At 34.8% G+C, this 18,717-nt stretch overlaps 3 protein-coding genes across 4 annotated transcripts; 2 read left to right on the top strand and 1 right to left on the bottom strand.

The window, feature by feature from the left end:
* Window positions 1-250: 250 nt before the first annotated feature.
* On the bottom strand, window positions 251-4,229 carry BBM (Integrase-type DNA-binding superfamily protein). The gene is made up of 8 exons (XM_021426223.1): window positions 3,983-4,229; window positions 3,107-3,785; window positions 2,902-2,984; window positions 2,455-2,543; window positions 1,962-2,035; window positions 1,810-1,860; window positions 1,399-1,475; window positions 251-1,140 (listed from the first exon to the last, which is right to left on the bottom strand). The coding sequence occupies exons 1-8, from the start codon at window positions 4,227-4,229 to the stop codon at window positions 251-253; spliced, it is 2,190 nt and encodes a 729-aa protein (XP_021281898.1).
* Window positions 4,230-14,103: 9,874 nt separating this feature from the next.
* On the top strand, window positions 14,104-14,816 carry LOC110414809 (protein RGF1 INDUCIBLE TRANSCRIPTION FACTOR 1-like). The gene is made up of 3 exons (XM_021426222.1): window positions 14,104-14,295; window positions 14,389-14,571; window positions 14,703-14,816. The coding sequence occupies exons 1-3, from the start codon at window positions 14,104-14,106 to the stop codon at window positions 14,814-14,816; spliced, it is 489 nt and encodes a 162-aa protein (XP_021281897.1).
* A 942-nt stretch (window positions 14,817-15,758) lies between these two features.
* Window positions 15,759-18,121, top strand: LOC110415402 (Tetratricopeptide repeat (TPR)-like superfamily protein). 2 transcript variants are annotated; one of them, XM_021427046.1, is made up of 2 exons: window positions 15,759-15,816; window positions 16,140-18,121. In XM_021427046.1, exon 2 carries the CDS (start codon window positions 16,358-16,360, stop codon window positions 18,011-18,013), a length of 1,656 nt encoding a protein of 551 aa, XP_021282721.1. In that variant the 5' UTR covers window positions 15,759-15,816; window positions 16,140-16,357; the 3' UTR covers window positions 18,014-18,121. The 2 variants fall into 2 exon arrangements, with proteins under 2 accessions (XP_021282721.1, XP_021282722.1); XM_021427047.1 differs by having other exon boundaries at window positions 15,773-15,816; window positions 16,212-18,121.
* The last annotated feature ends 596 nt before the right edge of the window (window positions 18,122-18,717 follow it).

Below are 18,717 nucleotides of genomic sequence, written 5' to 3'. Positions count from 1 at the left end.
CAAAATTCATAGCAATTAAGGAACTCAACTCTCAAATGCTATTGCTGAACTTCAGTTTTGACCCTTAATTCTAAAATTGTCATATGCTGCAGGGTTAGAGGATTAAAAAGAAAAAAAAAAGGCTGTCAACAAAAGGGGCCTATCTTCCTTAGTTGAATTAGTTAATGTAAGGAAGAAATCAAAGTTAAGAAATCAGATATGTATACATCCTTTTCTTTCCCTAGACCCATCTCTCTTCCAATCTCGTCTCTTATGCATCATTCCATACCGTGAAAGTTTGGGCTCCATGGCAGACAGCCATATTGCTAGACCTCTGTGCAATGGTAGGAACTGCAGTTGGCACCCAGTTGTTGCACGCTGAAGCTTGATCATATGAACTAGCCTTCACTCCACCTGTTGATGATTGCTGGGAAAGATAATACAAGTTCCTAGAATGATATGGATCAGCTGATCCATACATGTTTTCGTAACCAAGTGTTTTCACTTCATTGTCTCCAAAGCCATTGCCCTGATTTTGGTTACTATCACTGGCTACTACTGTACCCATGGGGATCATGTATCCTCCATTGCCTCCATACCCGACCCCTTGGTAGCTACCACTAGCACCATTACTTCCAGCAGCATCTCCACCTCCGCCATTGCAATAGATGACAGAGTTAGAGCCAGAGCTATGCTCCATTGAAGAAGAGTCCATCGCCATGAGGTTGTGCAGAACTGAAGGCTGAAAAAAATTGTGGGTGCTTCCTAATTGTAGTTGATGAAGATCCTGGAAGGTGTGATTGGTATCAGAATCTTGCTCTTGCTTGCACCATACTCTTTGTCCATACGGGTAGTGCATGCTAAACGGCTGTGCTTGTTGAAATGCAATGGTAGGCCAGCCATGGTGTGCTGCACCATAATTGTTGATTCCATCAGTCAACTGGGAACTCATGTTATCATCATCTGCCCTTTGTACATCCAAAGCCATTTCTGCTTGCTCAACATCTTTCAATCGCTTTGCAGCTCCACCAATTGGCAATGTACTGCTCTCTAGTATGCTCTTAACATCATATCTACTCATATCAAAGTTGGTTACAGCATTCAGTCCTCGGAATTTTATTGCTGCAATGTCATAGGCTTCTGCTGCCTCTTCTTGCGTACCTATATAATTTTTTATCACAAAAAAACAACCGTCACTCGACATGACCATCTAAAACATCCCCCCAAAAGAAGTTTACAGTGTATGCTACATCAACAAACAAAATTGATTATCGAGTGAACAAATCATCAAATTCAAGCATTGAGTTGAGCAGTTCAATTTGCCAGTACCATTATTTAAAACTTTTTTAGCCATTCGCCAAAACATTCTATAAAGCTTAAACACATATGAAAGATCAAAAATTCAGAAATCAAACTTACTGAATGTCCCCAAGTAAAGGTCCTTGTTTCCTGCAACTCTTCCAATCCTTGCTTGCCATCTTCCATGTTGGTGGTGCCTGTTTTCAACCAAATTACAATGTTAATTAGTATTAAAAACTTGATATTCTTCATAGCAAAGTTTCTACAATGAACTCATTAGGACACCAAAACGATGATAATAAACAAAGAACAAAGCCTGCATTGTTACTTATAATCATGAATTAAATGTTTTTTAAAGAAAAAAAAATTGTAATTTTTCTCTTCCCTTATAATGAGAATATATTAATTCCAAAGTGCAAAACCTCTAGCCTAGTGCAATTGTTTGTTTATCCTTTGTTAAGAGCCTAAGACTCAGAATGGTTTTTGTCAAATACTGAAAATGATTATGTATAATTTTGCATATCATATTACCTTGTGACTCCTCTATAGATAGATGCTCCTCGAGAAAATCCACTACTCTTCCTGCATCAAAACCACACGTAAAGTTCAACCATTCATGCATTTGATGTCTGTTTGCTCCATCAAAGATAGATTATAAGGCCATTGTTTGTCCAGTGCTATACCTTCGCAGAGACGCAACATACTCCTGCCTGGTCATGTGCTTCATTTCTTCCAACTCCTTTTCATAGTTGCTAATCTGTAATTAAAATATAGCGTGTGTGTGTATATATATAAATATTATTAGAAAAAAAAGAAGATTTACTAATACTGAACAAAACCCATAAATTTAGGCAATATTCAACCCAAAAAAACTACCTAACTTTTCTCCCATTACATGACAAAATTCCTATTAATGGGGATGCCTTTTAGGAGCACAAGAACATGTACAGTTGCTCAGAGTAATATAAAACTCCCAAGACCTTTTGCCCCCCATTTTGTTTGGCTAAAGTAACTGCATGTCAATGGAAGTGAGAACATGGGGCAAATTTACAGGAACTCGTTTTCCCGAAAGAATGAATCCAAATGTACAAAGAGAGGAGAAAAATAGGCAATTAATGCACCATATATCAATGATTTAACCCTATTCCAGTTTGGGGAACAAAAGTGGAAACTTACTGGGAAATTTGTTGTTGTTGTGGTTCCCCAATACTTCAGTGCTGCTAAATCATAAGCTCTGGCTGCCTTTTCTTCTTTGTCATAGCCTCCTATAAACCAAAAAGCAAAAGCATGAGAAACTTCATCAAACTCAATCACCAACTCACAAAAGGAATAACCTAATCTCAGGAGTATTTATCCTTTTGTGCTTACCCAAATAAACTGCAAGTATGTTGAGGAAGCCCCACGTCAAATCATGTGAAAATGCAGAAAATGGAGTCAGGAGTTTGTAAATAATAATAATAGTAAAAAAGTAAAAAATAATTCATTAAAAATGAAGGAAAGAAAGCATATTCCAGTGCCTTGTGTATGTAGTGTTAGAAGCATCCAGGATTTACCGACAAAGAAGATTTTATAAAAAAGAAATTGATAGGAGGTCCATCAAGTAGAGCAATCACAACGTGTTACCTTGCCTTCCTTTACGGGTTTGTCCTTCTCTTCTGCAACTATTATCCCACAAATGAGCCTCATATCTACCAGTCCATCTATGCCTGCAATAAGCAAAACCCTAAAATCTTTATAAAATAACACAAAAATAAAGGGCAAAATAAAAAATGATAACGAAAAACTAAAGATTTCATGGTAGTATATGAAAAGAAAATAATAATATAACCTGGTTACACCACGGTATATGGAAGTTCTTTGGCCAAAAGTGTCAATAGATTTCCTTGGCATCGCTTCAATTGCACCGCTTTCGCTATCCATACCTGTCTGTGTCTTCTGCTGCTTATTATTATCGGAGGAAGAGCTCTCTCCACCGCTTCCGCCCCCAGTGCTTGAGGTGAGGAGAGGCAAAGGAGAGCCTGTTTGTGAACCAGTACTCATTGAAAGAGACAAGGATTGTGAAGCACCGCCATTGTTTTTAGCCTCTGGTTGAGGAGGTGCTGGTTGGTTCCTTAACCAAGTCTTGATCATGGATAAACCAATGGAGCTACTACCGTTGCCGCTGTTGATATTGGTGTTATTATTATTGTTAGTATTGTTGTTGCTGTCGTTGTCAACCCCACCGTTGCTTGTTCTTGCATTAGTCGTATCCTCCGATGGGAGCTGCAATGAACAGTTGGGAAACATGTATTCTCCAGTGGTAGTGTTGTACATGGTGTTGCAACCATGGAGCTTATTCTGCTGATGATTCGAGAAAGAGTGGTTTCCGAGGAAGTTTTCAAGCTTTGGTTCCTGGTTGCTTTGATCAAGGCTTTGGCCATTGCATGAACTACCCATCAACATGGAAAGCTCTGAGCTTGTCTTGTAGTTTCCATCTGAGTTCATGCCTAAACCCTTCATATTCCAATCTGCAAAGGAAAAAAACAAAAAGAGACTACCAATATCAAATATTTGAATACTAGTTATTAAGGAAATGAAGTTTTTTTCTTCTTTTAATATGATTGAAAAACAAAATGAATGGTTAGGGTTTTGGAGCTCCAGCTATTGACATGAGAGAAAGATGAGAAAGTGAGGGTGTGCTTTGACGGAGCGAAGCAAACCAAACCTTGGGATTGATTGTTTCGGTTGAAGGCTTCAAGTATGCCAAAAGGGGGAGGGAGATTGAGAGAAGGGGCCGAGGAGTCCGAAGTGAGATCGAAACACTCGCCAGACACATCGGCACCGGAGATGTCATTGGAGTTGAAACCGAGGCGAGAGACTGCGGTTTGAGAGTGATGGTCTTGATCAACAGGTTGTGATGGGAGTTCTTGAGGTGACAAAGAAAAAGCCAACCAGTTGTTCATGGAAGCCATAAAACTGAAAAGACAGGTTTGAAAGATTGCTGCTTTTATGGTTCACTGATGAGCAAAGGGAGATGGGGGATTAGTTCATGCATGAAAGTAGTACTAGAGGCGGAAGTGAAGTGACAGAAACCTTGGAGTAGTAAAGAAGAAAAGAAAGAAGAGGAAAGGTCAAAAAAATTGAAGAGAAATCATCTCTTCCAAAGCAAAAGATGAAGACTTATATAAACCCTTCATGAACTATAATCATAAATGGGGCACCCTTCTATTTCAAGGGCAGTCTTAGAGAATGATACTACTAGATATTTGGGTTGAGAAAGGGGTAGTCTTGTATTTGTCTCGTGTGGAGAGAAACTAGTTATCAAGAAAGCAAGGAGGTGCCCAAATCACTATAAAAGGACGATTTGAGATGATCTTTTCACAGTCTTTCTCTTTTGAGACATCCTTAAAGGTCTATTACAAACCAAACTTTCTCTCTCAGTTGCTTCCCTTTGTTTTTAAAGGATTGTCTTAGAAGAAAAAGAGTATAATCAAAAGGTAGAGGAGAGAAGAGTTAGAAAATGTTTTGGTTGCAATCTAAGAATAGGCAAGTTGAGCTTATCTTCATGCCTTTTGATAGATAGTTGAAGTTATTTTTTATACATGTAGGCTTACAAGGGCTAACACACATGGGTCACAAACCTATGAAAGCATGTGGTTTCGTAAACTTAAAACACACTTGTATTCTCCCCCTTAATTTGGACTTCAAAGACAGACAGATATATCCATCCTTGATTCTACCCACCTTATAATAAAAATTAAATTACCTCCCAATTACTTTATTACAATGTGATCAAAGTGGCTCTAGAAGGAGAATCCAAGAATTATATTGCAATTGGTCTATAAATATATACATGTATGTATATTATATATATACATATCTACTATATAATACTATAGTATCGTATAATGATTAAAATATATATATGGGATTCAAAGAAAAGCTTTTCTCTTTCTTTGCTGTGAAACACCTGTAGTAGAAGATGATATACATCTGACAAAGTGGGAGAAAAAACCCACACGCAGCCCCTTCCCACACCCATTTATTCATGCCCAGTTGGACATAAGTCATTTCATTGTCAGTGTAATCTGCTCCTACCACTCCCCCTAACCAATCCCTTTTCATTGCTCTCCCCTCTCTCTCTTTCCCAATAATAATTTTTATTTATATTATTATGTATCAGCTGAGACCCTTCTTCAGTCTTTGCCCACAAAACCCCATAACTTTCTCACATTCCATCCATCCATGCCATTATTTTACTATTATCTCCAAGTCCTAATCATCAAACTGCTCCCCCGCTACAAACGGGAGTCTCTTTCTCTCTCCCTCCCTCCCTGCTGTGCACATAACAATAATTCATGCATGACTGACAATTTTTTCTGGGTTTTTTAAATTTTTACATTGCAAAGGAGGAGAACCCTGTGTGTATTTTTTTTTCTTTTTCAAGTAAAAAAAAGGGTTAAAAAAGAAAATATATGGTGAAGAAGGGGGCTTGCTCTTTGCACCCTTATATGAGGACACTAACCCTTGTCTTCCGGGTCTCTGAGTTTTATTTCATTCTCAAAGCTATTTTTCATTTTCTTTTTTTGTCTCTCCTTTTCAGTTTTCAGGGACAGATTGGAAGAAAATCTAATTTTCATGTATCCAAATGCAACTCTCTCCCTCTTTTCAATGCTCTCTTGTCAACTCTTCCTTCTCTCTCTCCTTTTTCATTCTCTATGTTTCATTTCATCCATTCAAAACCAAAGGCCATACACTTGCTTGAATATGCCACGGGCTAGCTTTGACCTAGTTGCTCATGTCCCTCTTCTGGGGCATTTATCTTTGTATCATTTCCAAGTAATATAAGATAAAAAGAGTATGATCCTAAGTATATACATGCTGAAATACTGGTACAAATACGTGGAAACGAATACGTATGCTTTGATAGTACGAGCATGGGAGGGGGTGTACGGAGGCAGTGGAGACAATAAATAGTTTAAAGGGGTGGAGGTGTTGCAGAAAGGAGGAGAGAGACTCATCTCGAAGGGGGCAAAGAAACCCCACTGTGTAAGTTTGACCGTCAAGAAAGGAATCAAAGACGGTAAAACACATGGCCTCAAAGTCCTTTTTATTATATTTAAAAGCCTGCTATCTCCACTGTAAAAATAAATGCTCTCGGTAATCTAGTCATAATCATGCCCCAAGCTTAGCCCTCTTCTTAGACAGAGAAACACTAACCCAAAAAGTCTTTCACTTCATGTTTTAGAGAGAGAGAGAAGATCTCACTTTTGACCTAGGAGCCATCCTCTTAGGGTTGGCCAATATTACCTCCTCCTCCTATAAGTTCATACATATAGCTCTGCCTGCAGTCATATTATCTCTAATTTAAATTCTTAGTGTCTTACAAATCATGGTCATTTTTAAATCGATCAACTCTGGTAATATAAGCTTTCTACTTTTTATGACCCATATGTTAATTGGCGTTTATTTCCATACTTAGTTCATTAATTAAAATTTCAATTAATGGGTGCTTATATATGTATAAGTGCTGATTAAGAATAGTTCATTTTCATGAGTTCTTAATTCGGATATTAAGTCATGGATTTTGTGAAGGGTTTTTGTTGATATTGACATGTTGTAGAAGATAGTCGATGAAGTCAAATATAAACAGATTTATAAAAAAAATTAATCATTTTGTGGTGTTTTAAGAAATAAACATTGATTGATCAAACATGTTCAGTGCTTATTGATGATTAGGCATATGTACGTTATTGTGTCTTTCATTGGTTGCTCGTCTTTGGGCTGTTTTGAATGTCTAAGTTCTTGTGGTTTTTTATGCAAGGAATATATTATAATGTAATGTGTTTCTATTTTCTTTTAAGAGGCTTTAGAGTCAGGTGTTTTTCTCTCCAGTTCTTTGTTTTGGATTGTGATAATGCTTAAGTTTTTCAAATACTAAAAGTGACTGTATGAGAAAAATTAAAAAAATAGTTCACTTTACTAATAAATGTTTTAAGAATACTTTTTAAAGTTATCATCATACTAATTAAGTTATATTTTCAATATAGAAATTTATCACATTAATTGTTAACTATTACGTCAATAGAAAATTGTTATCATAAATAATAACTTAATTGATCTTTAATAGTTAAAATACTATATTTAGAATTTTTTTCATTTAATAGGTTATTCTCATTAAATTTAGAAAGGGGCGATACACTAATTGCAATTTTATATCTATAAATATCACATTAACAAGTGCCAATAGACACCCGTTCACATTATCTAATAACTTTTGTTTAGAAGTTTATATATAGTACCTTAGCTAATGTGGGAATAGTAGTACCAATAGGAAACAGTTAAAAAAACTTAATAATTGTTTGAAACTATACATGGGATACCCTTTTTCTCATTTGGTTAACTTTACTTAATCTTTTAGTAGTTTCTATTAAACAAATATGGTAACTGTGAACCATAATTCATGATGTTAACAACTTTTAATATTATTTTAAATTGCTACAATACTATATTGTGCATGGTTAAAACATTAGTTTGTTTACCTCACCGATTTCTCCAAACAAAAGATGTCAAGTTAAAATCTTCCTCTATATTTTAGTATATTATAGAAATATAGTGCCAATTATTTGTTCTAAACAGTCAGCATATGATATGCACACATGAGCGAGAGTATGTTCTTTATGTAATTCAAAATCAAACAACTACCAGCTACCTAACTCTCCAATAATATTTCTATTTTTATCCTAGGGTTAGGGTTAGGTTGGTATTGTATTTGGAGTACAAAAAGCATATTTTACCTATGATCAATGATAAATATACCGTCGGTAAACTATTCTGTTGATAATTCGTCGGTAAATTTTAATATTAATGAAATATCGTGTATTGTATATTACCTTCAAAATATTTCTATGGATAATAATTTTTTTATAGGAGATGAATTCAAGAGCTCTAGCAATGTTTTCAAGTATGAGATGTTTGGGTTTGAAATTTTGACTGCTGGCAGATACGGATTGCCCTAGTGCAATATGCGCACACCCTTTAGGACTGTGCACCCTGAAGAAATGAAAAGAAACTGCTTAGGACACATGAATGTACATATAAAATAATGAATAGGGAGCAGAAAAAAAAAAAAAAAAAGCTTGATGTGTTGGGAGGCATCCAAAAGAAGTAGTAATGAATGCCATGTGTAGATATTCCGATTATGTCACCCCAAAATGGAATGCCATGTGTTTCTCATGCCTGCTTGTGCCTACCAAACCCTTTGTTTGTTGTCACATCCGTTTATATTATAGCCCCATTAGGGGTCTGTAAGCAAGTACTATGATTCTTGTTATCTTCACAAATATTGGAATTTGGGAACCCTTTTCAAGGAATTTCAAGCATTTGTTTTTTGAATTTATTTGGTCCCTTTTCAATGATGAGGTTACGCCCTCAAGTAGGCTACAGTACTCTTTCGTCATTGCCTATCGTTTCATGAATATCTTGGAATAATTTTTCATCTAGCTAAAATCAGAACCGATATATTCAAGTCTTACTTTCCTCCACTTCTGTAAATCAATCTTTCTGCATGCATTTAACTTAAATGGGCTTTATTATTTTGTTAATAAATTGGTTCCAATTCTCACTCTCTTAAAAACTTTATTAGATAAAAAATAAATTATTTTCCTTAATTACTCGCATGATCTTTATAACTTTATCATACGGTTGACATATGGTGAGATGTTACCTCTATGCATAATAATAAGCATGATCACCTTCTCGAGATCACTTGAATTGAAGTCGTCATACATCCTTAATTTAGCCACGGCTGCAATGTTTTGGGCCAATGGAATGGGCCCATGGATGATTATTGGACGTGAAGTCCAGTCCAGAAATGCATGCAGCCCATGCTGTTCATGCAACAAGTCCATGCTTTTGTTACGCAGAGCATCCTCTGCCGCATAAACCCTTTATTTCAATTTCAATCTGTGGGATCCACACCACCACGTGAGGACACCCAGAACGCCGTCGGCCTCCTGCACTCTGCACTCCCATCCCATGTACCCACCTGCCACCGCAGTATTACAACAGAAAAAGAAGAAAAAAAAAGAAAGGGAAAAAGTTTTATGACAGTCTCCTATATGTCCTATACACTTCAATTAGTTGTTATTTTTTTTTTCTATAGTTATGGTTTCTTCTTCCTTGTTACGTAGTATCACATGATACTCTCTTCTATTCATAGTGCCACTATTCCAATTTTAGAATTCAAATTTAAAATCTTTAAATTTAAGGCTTAGGGTTTAAGATTTAAAATTTAGAGAGATGATCTTTGGATCTAAGTTTAACGTAAAAGTAGAGCCCTGCTAGGTAGTGAAAGAGCGATCGAGGGTAGTAGAGGTAGCTTCTGGCATGCCCTTCTTCAACTGTCAAGTTAGCGATTATTTATGGAGAATAGAGAAAAAAGCAATGCAGGTGAAAGAGATCGTTCCATCAATGTCTTGATTTATTTATATTTTGTGGGATTCTAAATATTATGTTAGTGTATTCTCAAAATAAAATATTATTTTTTTATATGAATAGTTATTTTAACTTAAATGTTATGCTATATAATGAAAAATTATTTTAGTTCAAAAGTTATGTTATATTAAGGGATGCAGTATAACTATTCAATTTTATAGATAAATTTTTTATGTGAATAGTTATGTCTTTTGGTACAATGATATATTGAAAAAATATCTCTAAATCTAAAAGATATAAGATAATTGAAAAAACATTACAATTCAAAAGTTTAGATATAAAAAGTTATCTTTTCATATTATAATTCAAAAATTATGTTTTATGAAATAAATGATTGTTTTTTTATAAGGTGATTATGAAAATAATATTTTTATTCAAAAATTATGTTTTAAAAAATGTAAAGATATCTTTAAAATAAGTGTCTTGATTAAAGAATTGTCTTAAGAAGTGACACTTGCAAGTCTATATAATAAATTTACTACGAACCATTTTGATATACCAAAACAAATAAGACTATAATAAAAAAATCAAAAGTAATAAAAGTGTTAAGTTCTGAAAATAAATATAAATACTTGAATTTTCATCATTTATAAAAAGAATCCAAATTTCTTATTATCTAGTTAAGGTAGAAAATAACTTTTAAGGTTAAACAATTTTACAAATCTTCGGATGTATCTAACGGTTTACTCTTATAAAGTATAAAACAAAGTTAAATATTGACTTTATTATATTCCTAAAGATATTAACATAATTTTTATTTACATACTGAGTAGTAGAAGTGAAATAAGTTTTAAAGTAACGTTTGATGAAAAGTTCATCTTATAGTCAATTTTACCATTTTCTTGAATTCTATCTAATCCTCATTTAAACCAACACATCAAGCATTAAAAATTAAAACGATGTCACATGTCTTGATCATTAAGTGTAAATACATCCCAACAAGTATGATTTTGCAACCACCAGGGTTCACCGGAGACGTGCAATAATTGAATTATCGTCATTGGCAATACTTCGTATTGAGCATCATTGGGTGAAAAAGAAAAGCAAAGGATGATAAAATTGTACTTCAATAATTGTATTAATTGCAGAACAAAGGAGCAAGCTATATTCATTAGTTCTACCTCTTCATCTTTGTCATTCTTTAGTGTTGCAATGAATATTAGATCAGATTTGTCGTTTCAAAATGAAACTAATGACTTTCCAGCTTTAATTCTAACTCTAATCATATACCTATGCAGCCTCGAACTTATGAATTAATCATAGGCTGAAAGCAAGGTAAATTTTCCGGTAAAAGTTAATACAACTAGATAGATTAATGCATATAGGTGATTAGGGTTTTGGGTATGGTCGAGAGTGGTGACGACAAGACACATGACCGGGTTACAAGCGAGAGAAAATGGTGGGAAGATTCAATGATAGGAAACCGCCGCCCACTTTGCTAAGGCCTCGTGGCATTCGGTCAAAGGAATATAGTAAGAAATCGGATCACGTAAATTATGGTGGGAGGAACTGATAGTGGCCAACCATGGTGCCTGGGAGTGAACGACGTTGCCTCCAGGGAGAGTGAAAGCCAAGCACTGTTCTATAATTTACTTGATATGTATGAAAATCAAGTTTGAGAATGCTAACCCTCTGTGTCTTAGGTTTGCAAATTTGTCTGTTTGTATGTCATTAGGCTGTTTGTTGTGGATTCGTATATAGTGCCTTTAATGTCTCTTACAAAGTGGACGAATGTTGAGTAATTTATTATGTATTGGAATTCAATGACATTGATGATGCAACAGCCATTCATAAGATGACAATTCACTCAGGCTAGCTCTGATATCTATATCTATATAGAGTTTCAGCTGCTTGAATCCATAACCTCAAGGCTATGCAAGCTACTTGCTTGATTTCACTGATCGTTTACAAGTATAGCAAAGGAAATAAAAGAAAAAGCAAGACCAAATTGATTATGGTTTGCTTACATTTACATATGAATTTCTACTTCAAAAATATCCTTCCAACACTATGCAATGTGCTATATTTGTACGAATGGTGTGTTTGATTTAAAATTGTAGAAGGTTTGAACTTTGAAGGGAGGGGGGAGATTTGAATTTAAGTTATGATACGTTTTTTGCCCTTTTATCCACTGTTTCCATGGTTAACTGACAAAAGAATATTAGTAAATTTTTGTCTCTTGCTATCTGTGATAAAGGAAAGGGAAAAGGGAGAGATGAATTAATTATGAAGAGGAGATATCCAAAGTTAATTAATTCATTTGTTTGTTGTTGGGTTGTGACACTATATAATGTATTCAATTGCTTTTGTAGTTTTAGACACAAGGATACAAGAGTTAGAGGTTATTATAAGGTCATATGAAGCACAAGAACCAAAGAAAAGAGTTAGTAATATTCAAAGCAAAATGCCAGTGGGAACTGGGATTGCATCGGAGAAATCAGCGGAGCACCCGTGCCTTCTTGGAAAGAATTCCTCTCTACGTCAAAATATATATTGCCAATTGCCATTGCCGTTGCCATTGCCATCCTCTCTCTCTCTGCAACTTTGTTTGCACTCTTATCCATGCAAATTGATTTTTATTTCTTTTGGCAAAAGCCAAAACCCTCTTATACATCAAAAGAAAGAAGAGATTTCCAAGAAAAGCAAGACTTTAATAAAGATGAAAAGAGATCCTTCTCCCATGCCCCCTCCTTTGCTCCCCATGCCTTGTCTCTCCATATGTTAGGCTTTCATAAAATTTTGTTTGCATGTATCTTTAATTACATGTCTTTCTTTTTCCCTTTTCTTTTGTTCTTGAATTTCTTACTTCCCATTAAAATCTTAAAGCTAAAACTTGGGCCATCAATTGTTACCCCTCCTTGATGAAATATTGGTAATGTTTACTGTCCTTTAATAAAAGGGAAAAGTAAGTTTGAATTTGATGAAATGTTGGTATAGTTGTTAGTATAAGACTACGCATTCACTTACAAGAAAAATTGGTATTACAGCATTAGGATACTATTGATTAAAATGGCATATGAATAAAGACATAAAGTCAAGTCAAAGAGAGAGATGGGATTTGGGCCTATTAATTTATTTATCTAATTATAACACTATAAAATAATGCATGGCCTCATGCGTGTCTGTGTGGCTGTCTCTGCTATCTCAAATAGAATCCTCACATAAACTAACAAGCTCTAGGAATGCTCATTCTTCCCCTCTTTTTCTTGGGGTTTTCGTTCACCTTTGATATACTAACCCCCGAAACCCTAAGTGGGGTTAGAAGTTCTGTTTGGGATTCAAACTTTTTTGACTTGGACCCTACTAAACTTTCTATTCATTTGCTTTGAAGAAGATTTAGATAGTAAAAGAAATTATTACATGTAGATTTTTTTTTAAAAAATAAAAAGAAAGAAAAGAAAAGAAAGAAAGAAGAGAAGCTCAAAATTTTTCTTGAAGATTGCAAACCCCGTGTCTTGGATATAAGTGTGTTATATTATTGAAACCCCATGGCCTATGTTGATCTTTCCTTGGCGTGTGTGTAAATTTGGTGTTTTTAATTTCTTTGTGAATAGAAACATACAATGCATGATCATGTATACACCTAGCCTAGCTGCATGCTATTGCGTATGGCTTAAGCTGATTTTCCTCCCATGTGTATGAATTATGATAATCAACTTGTTCTGCATGTGCAACCCACATTTGTTCAAGTTGCAAAAAGAAATTTCCCTAGTTAAGCCCAATACAAGTAAGCCCACTCGACAACTTCCTGTAAGTAAGAGATTGGATGGCATATAGTCGACTGGCAAAACAAGCTTTTTCCGGCTAAGTACCACAAAGAAACAAGCTTTCTAGGCCCAGCTTAAAGATCCCCAGACCAATGTTCGAATAGGCCTAACTCACGTTAGAAAGGCACCATCAAAGCCTGATATACGATCTTTACTTTCCACTAACTATAGATCGATCTCCAAAATTTTCGTAGTCTTTCTTGTATGCCAAATCTATTTGTAATTAATAAGCATTTAATTAGCAAAATTCAGAAGATTCAAACATTTACTCCATAACTTATAATTTAACTTAAATTTAGCCTACACAAGCAATTATAAAAATACTTTACTAATGGCCCTAATTTATTACTCAAGCAAAAAGCTAGGAAACCTTAATTGATTTTATCCTTATTTATTTGAAAATATAAAAAAATATACCTAAAATATATATTTTGTCTTGAACAATAAGCCATCATAAAAAAACCCTAATATGTATTCATAGAATTTCACGTAGTAATAATGCATATAAACACACATATGTAACAGAGAAGCATATATGCATGCACTACACATATATAGGAGCACTACAAATTAAAGTAGAGCCATGGAAAATCTCCTTGACCTATCATGGCTAATGGCTTTGCAACAGCAAAAATCGAAATTTTATGAGCCATGTGATCACTGCCAGAGTGCGAGGACGTCAACCTATTTTTGCAAAGATTGCATGATGGCATTTGTTTTCTGTGAGAGATGCAGGAATTGCTCTAGTGACCACGGAAATCATGATTATTTTCAAGTACATAATTTCCTTCATTCCTTTACGTAGGTGTATATAATGTATAATATATAATTATATTTCACTTCCAATACGAACCTTTTTTTGTTTCAGGTGTTCAAACCATCATACCGATTGGGAGTAAAGGTTCATGACATGCAAGGGCTGTTTGATGTATCTGACATTAAGAACCACACCCACAATCGTCATACTATTGTTTATGTTGACGTAAAGGATCAATGTGCATGTCGAAGAGAAGGTGGCTCAGTAACAAGGTACTGTTCGATCCAGTGCAAGGTAAGAGTTTTGTTTCCTTCTTAATTATATGTACTTACTGTGATTATTTTACTTTTGGCATTGTTTTATAATGTAAGTGGAACAGTCTAGTTAATATGTATAACATGATATGATGTAATTTTGATTCGCAGGTTGATGATGAAGCAGATTTGTATGTCCACAGTGCATATGATCAATTTGCAGAAGCTGCAGCTGTGAGAGCCAGTCATAGGAAAGGAACACCTCATAGATCTCCTTTTTATTAGCTTAGTTTCTATCTTATATATATGCTTCTATTGTAGGAAAGCAAGTATTAGGAATAATAAAGAGTACCTCGAATTAAGGTCTCCCTAGGGTTAGGTTTTTATGGCCAATAATGTTCTCAAAGGAAGGGGAAGCAATGCTTTCGTTTTCCTTATTGAGTTGTAGGAGTAAGACTATATATATATATATATATATATAGCTATGTTTTCATCTCTATTGTTTCTATCTTTAATATTTTATGATATATCTATATGCTGCCCATCTTCAAGATCATTTTTACAGTCAAAATCATTTTAAATTAATATTTTTTGAATTTAAGATATCTCAAATTTAAACGTATCAAGTTTGAACACTCAACATAGTGTAGTTTAAAGTTGCAAGTGGATTTCATGTAGCCATCATCGCAACATAAGCTTAATGATTTCATTTATTTGGATGAATAATGTCAAATTAATATAATGTACTAAATTAATAATTTTTAGATGTAAAATATGATAAAACTATAAAAATTAAAAATTGATAAATTTGTATACATCAAAATAAAAATTATCTCAATTTTATTAATTCATTGATTATTATACATTTTTATTAACATAAAATATTATATCTGATCTTTTCAATCTTGATTCTATTATTTTTAAATTTACTTTTTAGACTATAAAAATCTCTTTAATATCTTAAGTAGTTTATAACATTTTAATTCATTTATTTATATTTGTATGATCAAATAAATTATTCAAATTATTAAAATTATAGCTCAGTATGCAATACGTTCATTTAAAAAGCTTTGCATTAGTATATTTATTATAAAATTTTATGAATATAATAAATACTTAAAAGACAACTGCCCTTGCGGCCTGACCCGACCCAACCACGCAACACTTTCCTGTTCCATCCCATGGCCCAAAACCACCTCCCATATGACCCGACCCAACCGTTTGTCATTTGGATTTTGCACGGAGGATGCAGAGGAAAACAGAGTTGTCATGCTGATTCTATCAGGTAAGTCTAACCATTTTTTCACCTTATGACTCTCCATAGCTTTTAGTGTTTCATAAAATTTGTATACTATATTTTGTTCTTGATTGATGAAAAAAGAAGGGAAAAATTTCAATTGAGTCCTGTCTGATTGTTGGGCTTGATTTAGAAGTAAACGTTCTCCTGTGACATTAAATTTTGTATCTTTGGGTTGATGTATTTAACAAGAATTGTGTGTGGAGTGGAAGTTCATTGGCTCTTGAGTTACATTTTTTGATTGTAGAACTTTATCTCGGTTTTAAATTTTGTGGGTATATCTTCTTAAAGGCTGAGGTTGGTTTTTGTAGATGATTTCTTCGCTTTGAAAGACCTTAAGCCTCAACCATTGAACTTGATTGTCAGTCTTTTGGCTTGTTTAGCTTTCATTCTCTCAACCATTGAGCATCGTGGAATGCAAGCCCTGGAAGCTGGAAAAACCGACCTCTCGGACTTGCCCAAGTTTCTTAAGATCAAAGTTAATAAAATGCAGTTTCATAGATAGAGTGGCCTTTGGTCTCGTAGATTTATGTCTGTGTCTTATTGTTGCATTCGTTATCTTAGTTACCCAACCAGAAACCTTCGAGGTATTGCTCCAAAGGAAGTCTTGATAATAAAGCTTCGGAAACGATATACCCACATCCGCCACTCCTTCGATGAATTGCCTCTTCAAGATATCTATTCATTGAATAGTCAACTTGCCTCGTATGTTCGCAATGGCAACATTCAAGCAACGTGGACTCTCTTTTGTCGCATGCATTTTTCATGCTGTGGCCTTAATGCATATTCTTTTACATCAGTTTTAAGTGCCTGCTCTGCCTTGCCGGGCACAAAACACGGAAAGCAAGTGCATGGATTAATGATTAAAACAAGTGTGGATGCGGGAACAGTAGCCAAAACTGCATTAATGAACTTGTATTCAAAGTATGGATGCTTGGGTGATTCAGTTAGGGCATTTGAAGAAATTGAACAGAAGGATGTTGTGACATGGAATGCATTGATTTCAAGCTTTTTGAGGCAGGGCCTTGCTAAAGAAGCACTTGATGTTTTTGCAACAATGAGAAGGGAAAGAGTGCAGCTTAGTGAGTTCACTTTGTGTTCTGTGCTAAAATCTTGTGCTTCTTTAAAGGCTTTTGAACAAGGAAAGCAGATTCATGGTTTGGTTGTTGTGTGCGGCCATGATTTAGTGATTCTGAGTACTGCTCTCATTGACTTTTACTCAGATGTGGAGCATATTAGTGAAGCCCTGAAAGTTTTCTCTGGTTTAAACAATATGATGGACAATGTAATATGCAATTCTTTGATCAGAGGATGCATTAAAAATAAAAAGTTCAGAGAAGCATTTTCAATTATGAGTAAAATGAGACCCAATGTTGTTGCACTTACTAGTGCTCTTGGAGCTTGCTCTGAAAACGTAGATTTATGGATTGGAAAGCAAATCCACTGTGTGGCATTACGTTATGGGTTTTCTGATGATACTCAGTTATGTAATGTTATATTGGATATGTATGCAAAGTGTGGGAAGATTTTGAATGCAAGATCATTATTTGATGGGATTTTACACAAATGTGTGGTTTCATGGACAAGCATGATAGATGCATATGGGAGTCATGGATACGGGCTTGAAGCTCTTGAGCTGTTCAAGCAGATGAGGGTGGAAGGCAAAGGAGTTGTGCCGAATTCTGTAACATTTCTTACTGTTTTATCTGCTTGCGGGCATTCAGGGCAAGTTGAAGAAGGTCGGAATTGTTTTAATTTAATGACGGAGAAGTATGGTCTTAACCCGGATCAAGAACATTATGCTTGCTTCATTGATGTTTTAGGTCGGGCTGGTCAAATAGATGAGGCATGGTCTCTTCGCGATGATATGATTAAGAATGGTATCAAGCCTACAGCTCTAACATGGAGCGCATTGCTAAACGCTTGTAGTCTTAACCAAGATATTGCTAGAGGTGAGTTTGCTGCGAAGCATCTGTTGGAATTAGAACCAGATAAGCCTGGGAATTATGTGCTTCTTTCAAATTTCTATGCTGCTGTTGGAAGGTGGGATTCTGTTGACAACTTGAGAGATATAATGAGGAAGAAAGGGCTCAGTAAAGAAGCAGGAAGTAGTCGAGTCACTGTTAAACGCTACAATGAAAGTTGTATCATTAGAGAAAATCATATTGCCAGGGCAGTTCTTTGATAATATACAATTAGTTTTCTTTCATTTTCATTCATTTACTTTCAGTAACTTCTCTTGAGTAGTACCAAGCAAAAAACAAAACTTCTCTTGAATAGTGTACACGGTCTATTATAAAATTTTCCATATATCTAATTTGTTTAAGTGAATAATGTGTCCTGTATCCTTTCCAAGGTTCTATACAAAATAGAGAGCAAGTGTAGCGAATATAGATTTGAGTCAGGTGTTTCTCTGTTGTAGTATTAGTGGAGGAAATGAGTGCAAAACTTGTCCAGAAGCCAACGAGCTAAAGGATATAAAGTAGGTAATTCCCTTTCTGCCCTTTTAGTTCGTTTGGAGCATTTTGTCCTATACATTTTGATTTCCCTTATCATCCCTCCCAATGAAAGTGTTTGTGTTTTGAGAGTGCTTTCTTTTTTAAAACTTTAAAAAGATGAACTAAAGAAGTGGAGATTGAAATTGTGATAAATTCTCCTGCATCAACTAAGTCAACTGATCCTAAAGAGGTAGAATTTAGATGCTCGAAAGAGAGGGAAAAAAGGAGTATGAGAGAAAATAAATAAATAAAAGGTATTTTGGACTAACAAATCAAATGGTGCACTTGTTATCTTACCATTAACTTAAAAGTGATTTTGGTACGGAAAATGGAAATGGTTGTGCTCATTCTTCAAAACTGTGCTTGTAAGAGGGAGACATAATAGACGGTG

The sequence above is a fragment of the Theobroma umbraticum genome, unplaced genomic scaffold, assembly GCF_002168275.2.
Source record: "Theobroma umbraticum cultivar Fairchild unplaced genomic scaffold, ASM216827v3 scaffold_147.0, whole genome shotgun sequence".
NCBI classification, from domain to species: domain Eukaryota; kingdom Viridiplantae; phylum Streptophyta; class Magnoliopsida; order Malvales; family Malvaceae; genus Theobroma; species Theobroma umbraticum.
Note: the sequence above shows the minus strand (reverse complement) of the source record. Positions and strands in the feature narration are given on the sequence as shown.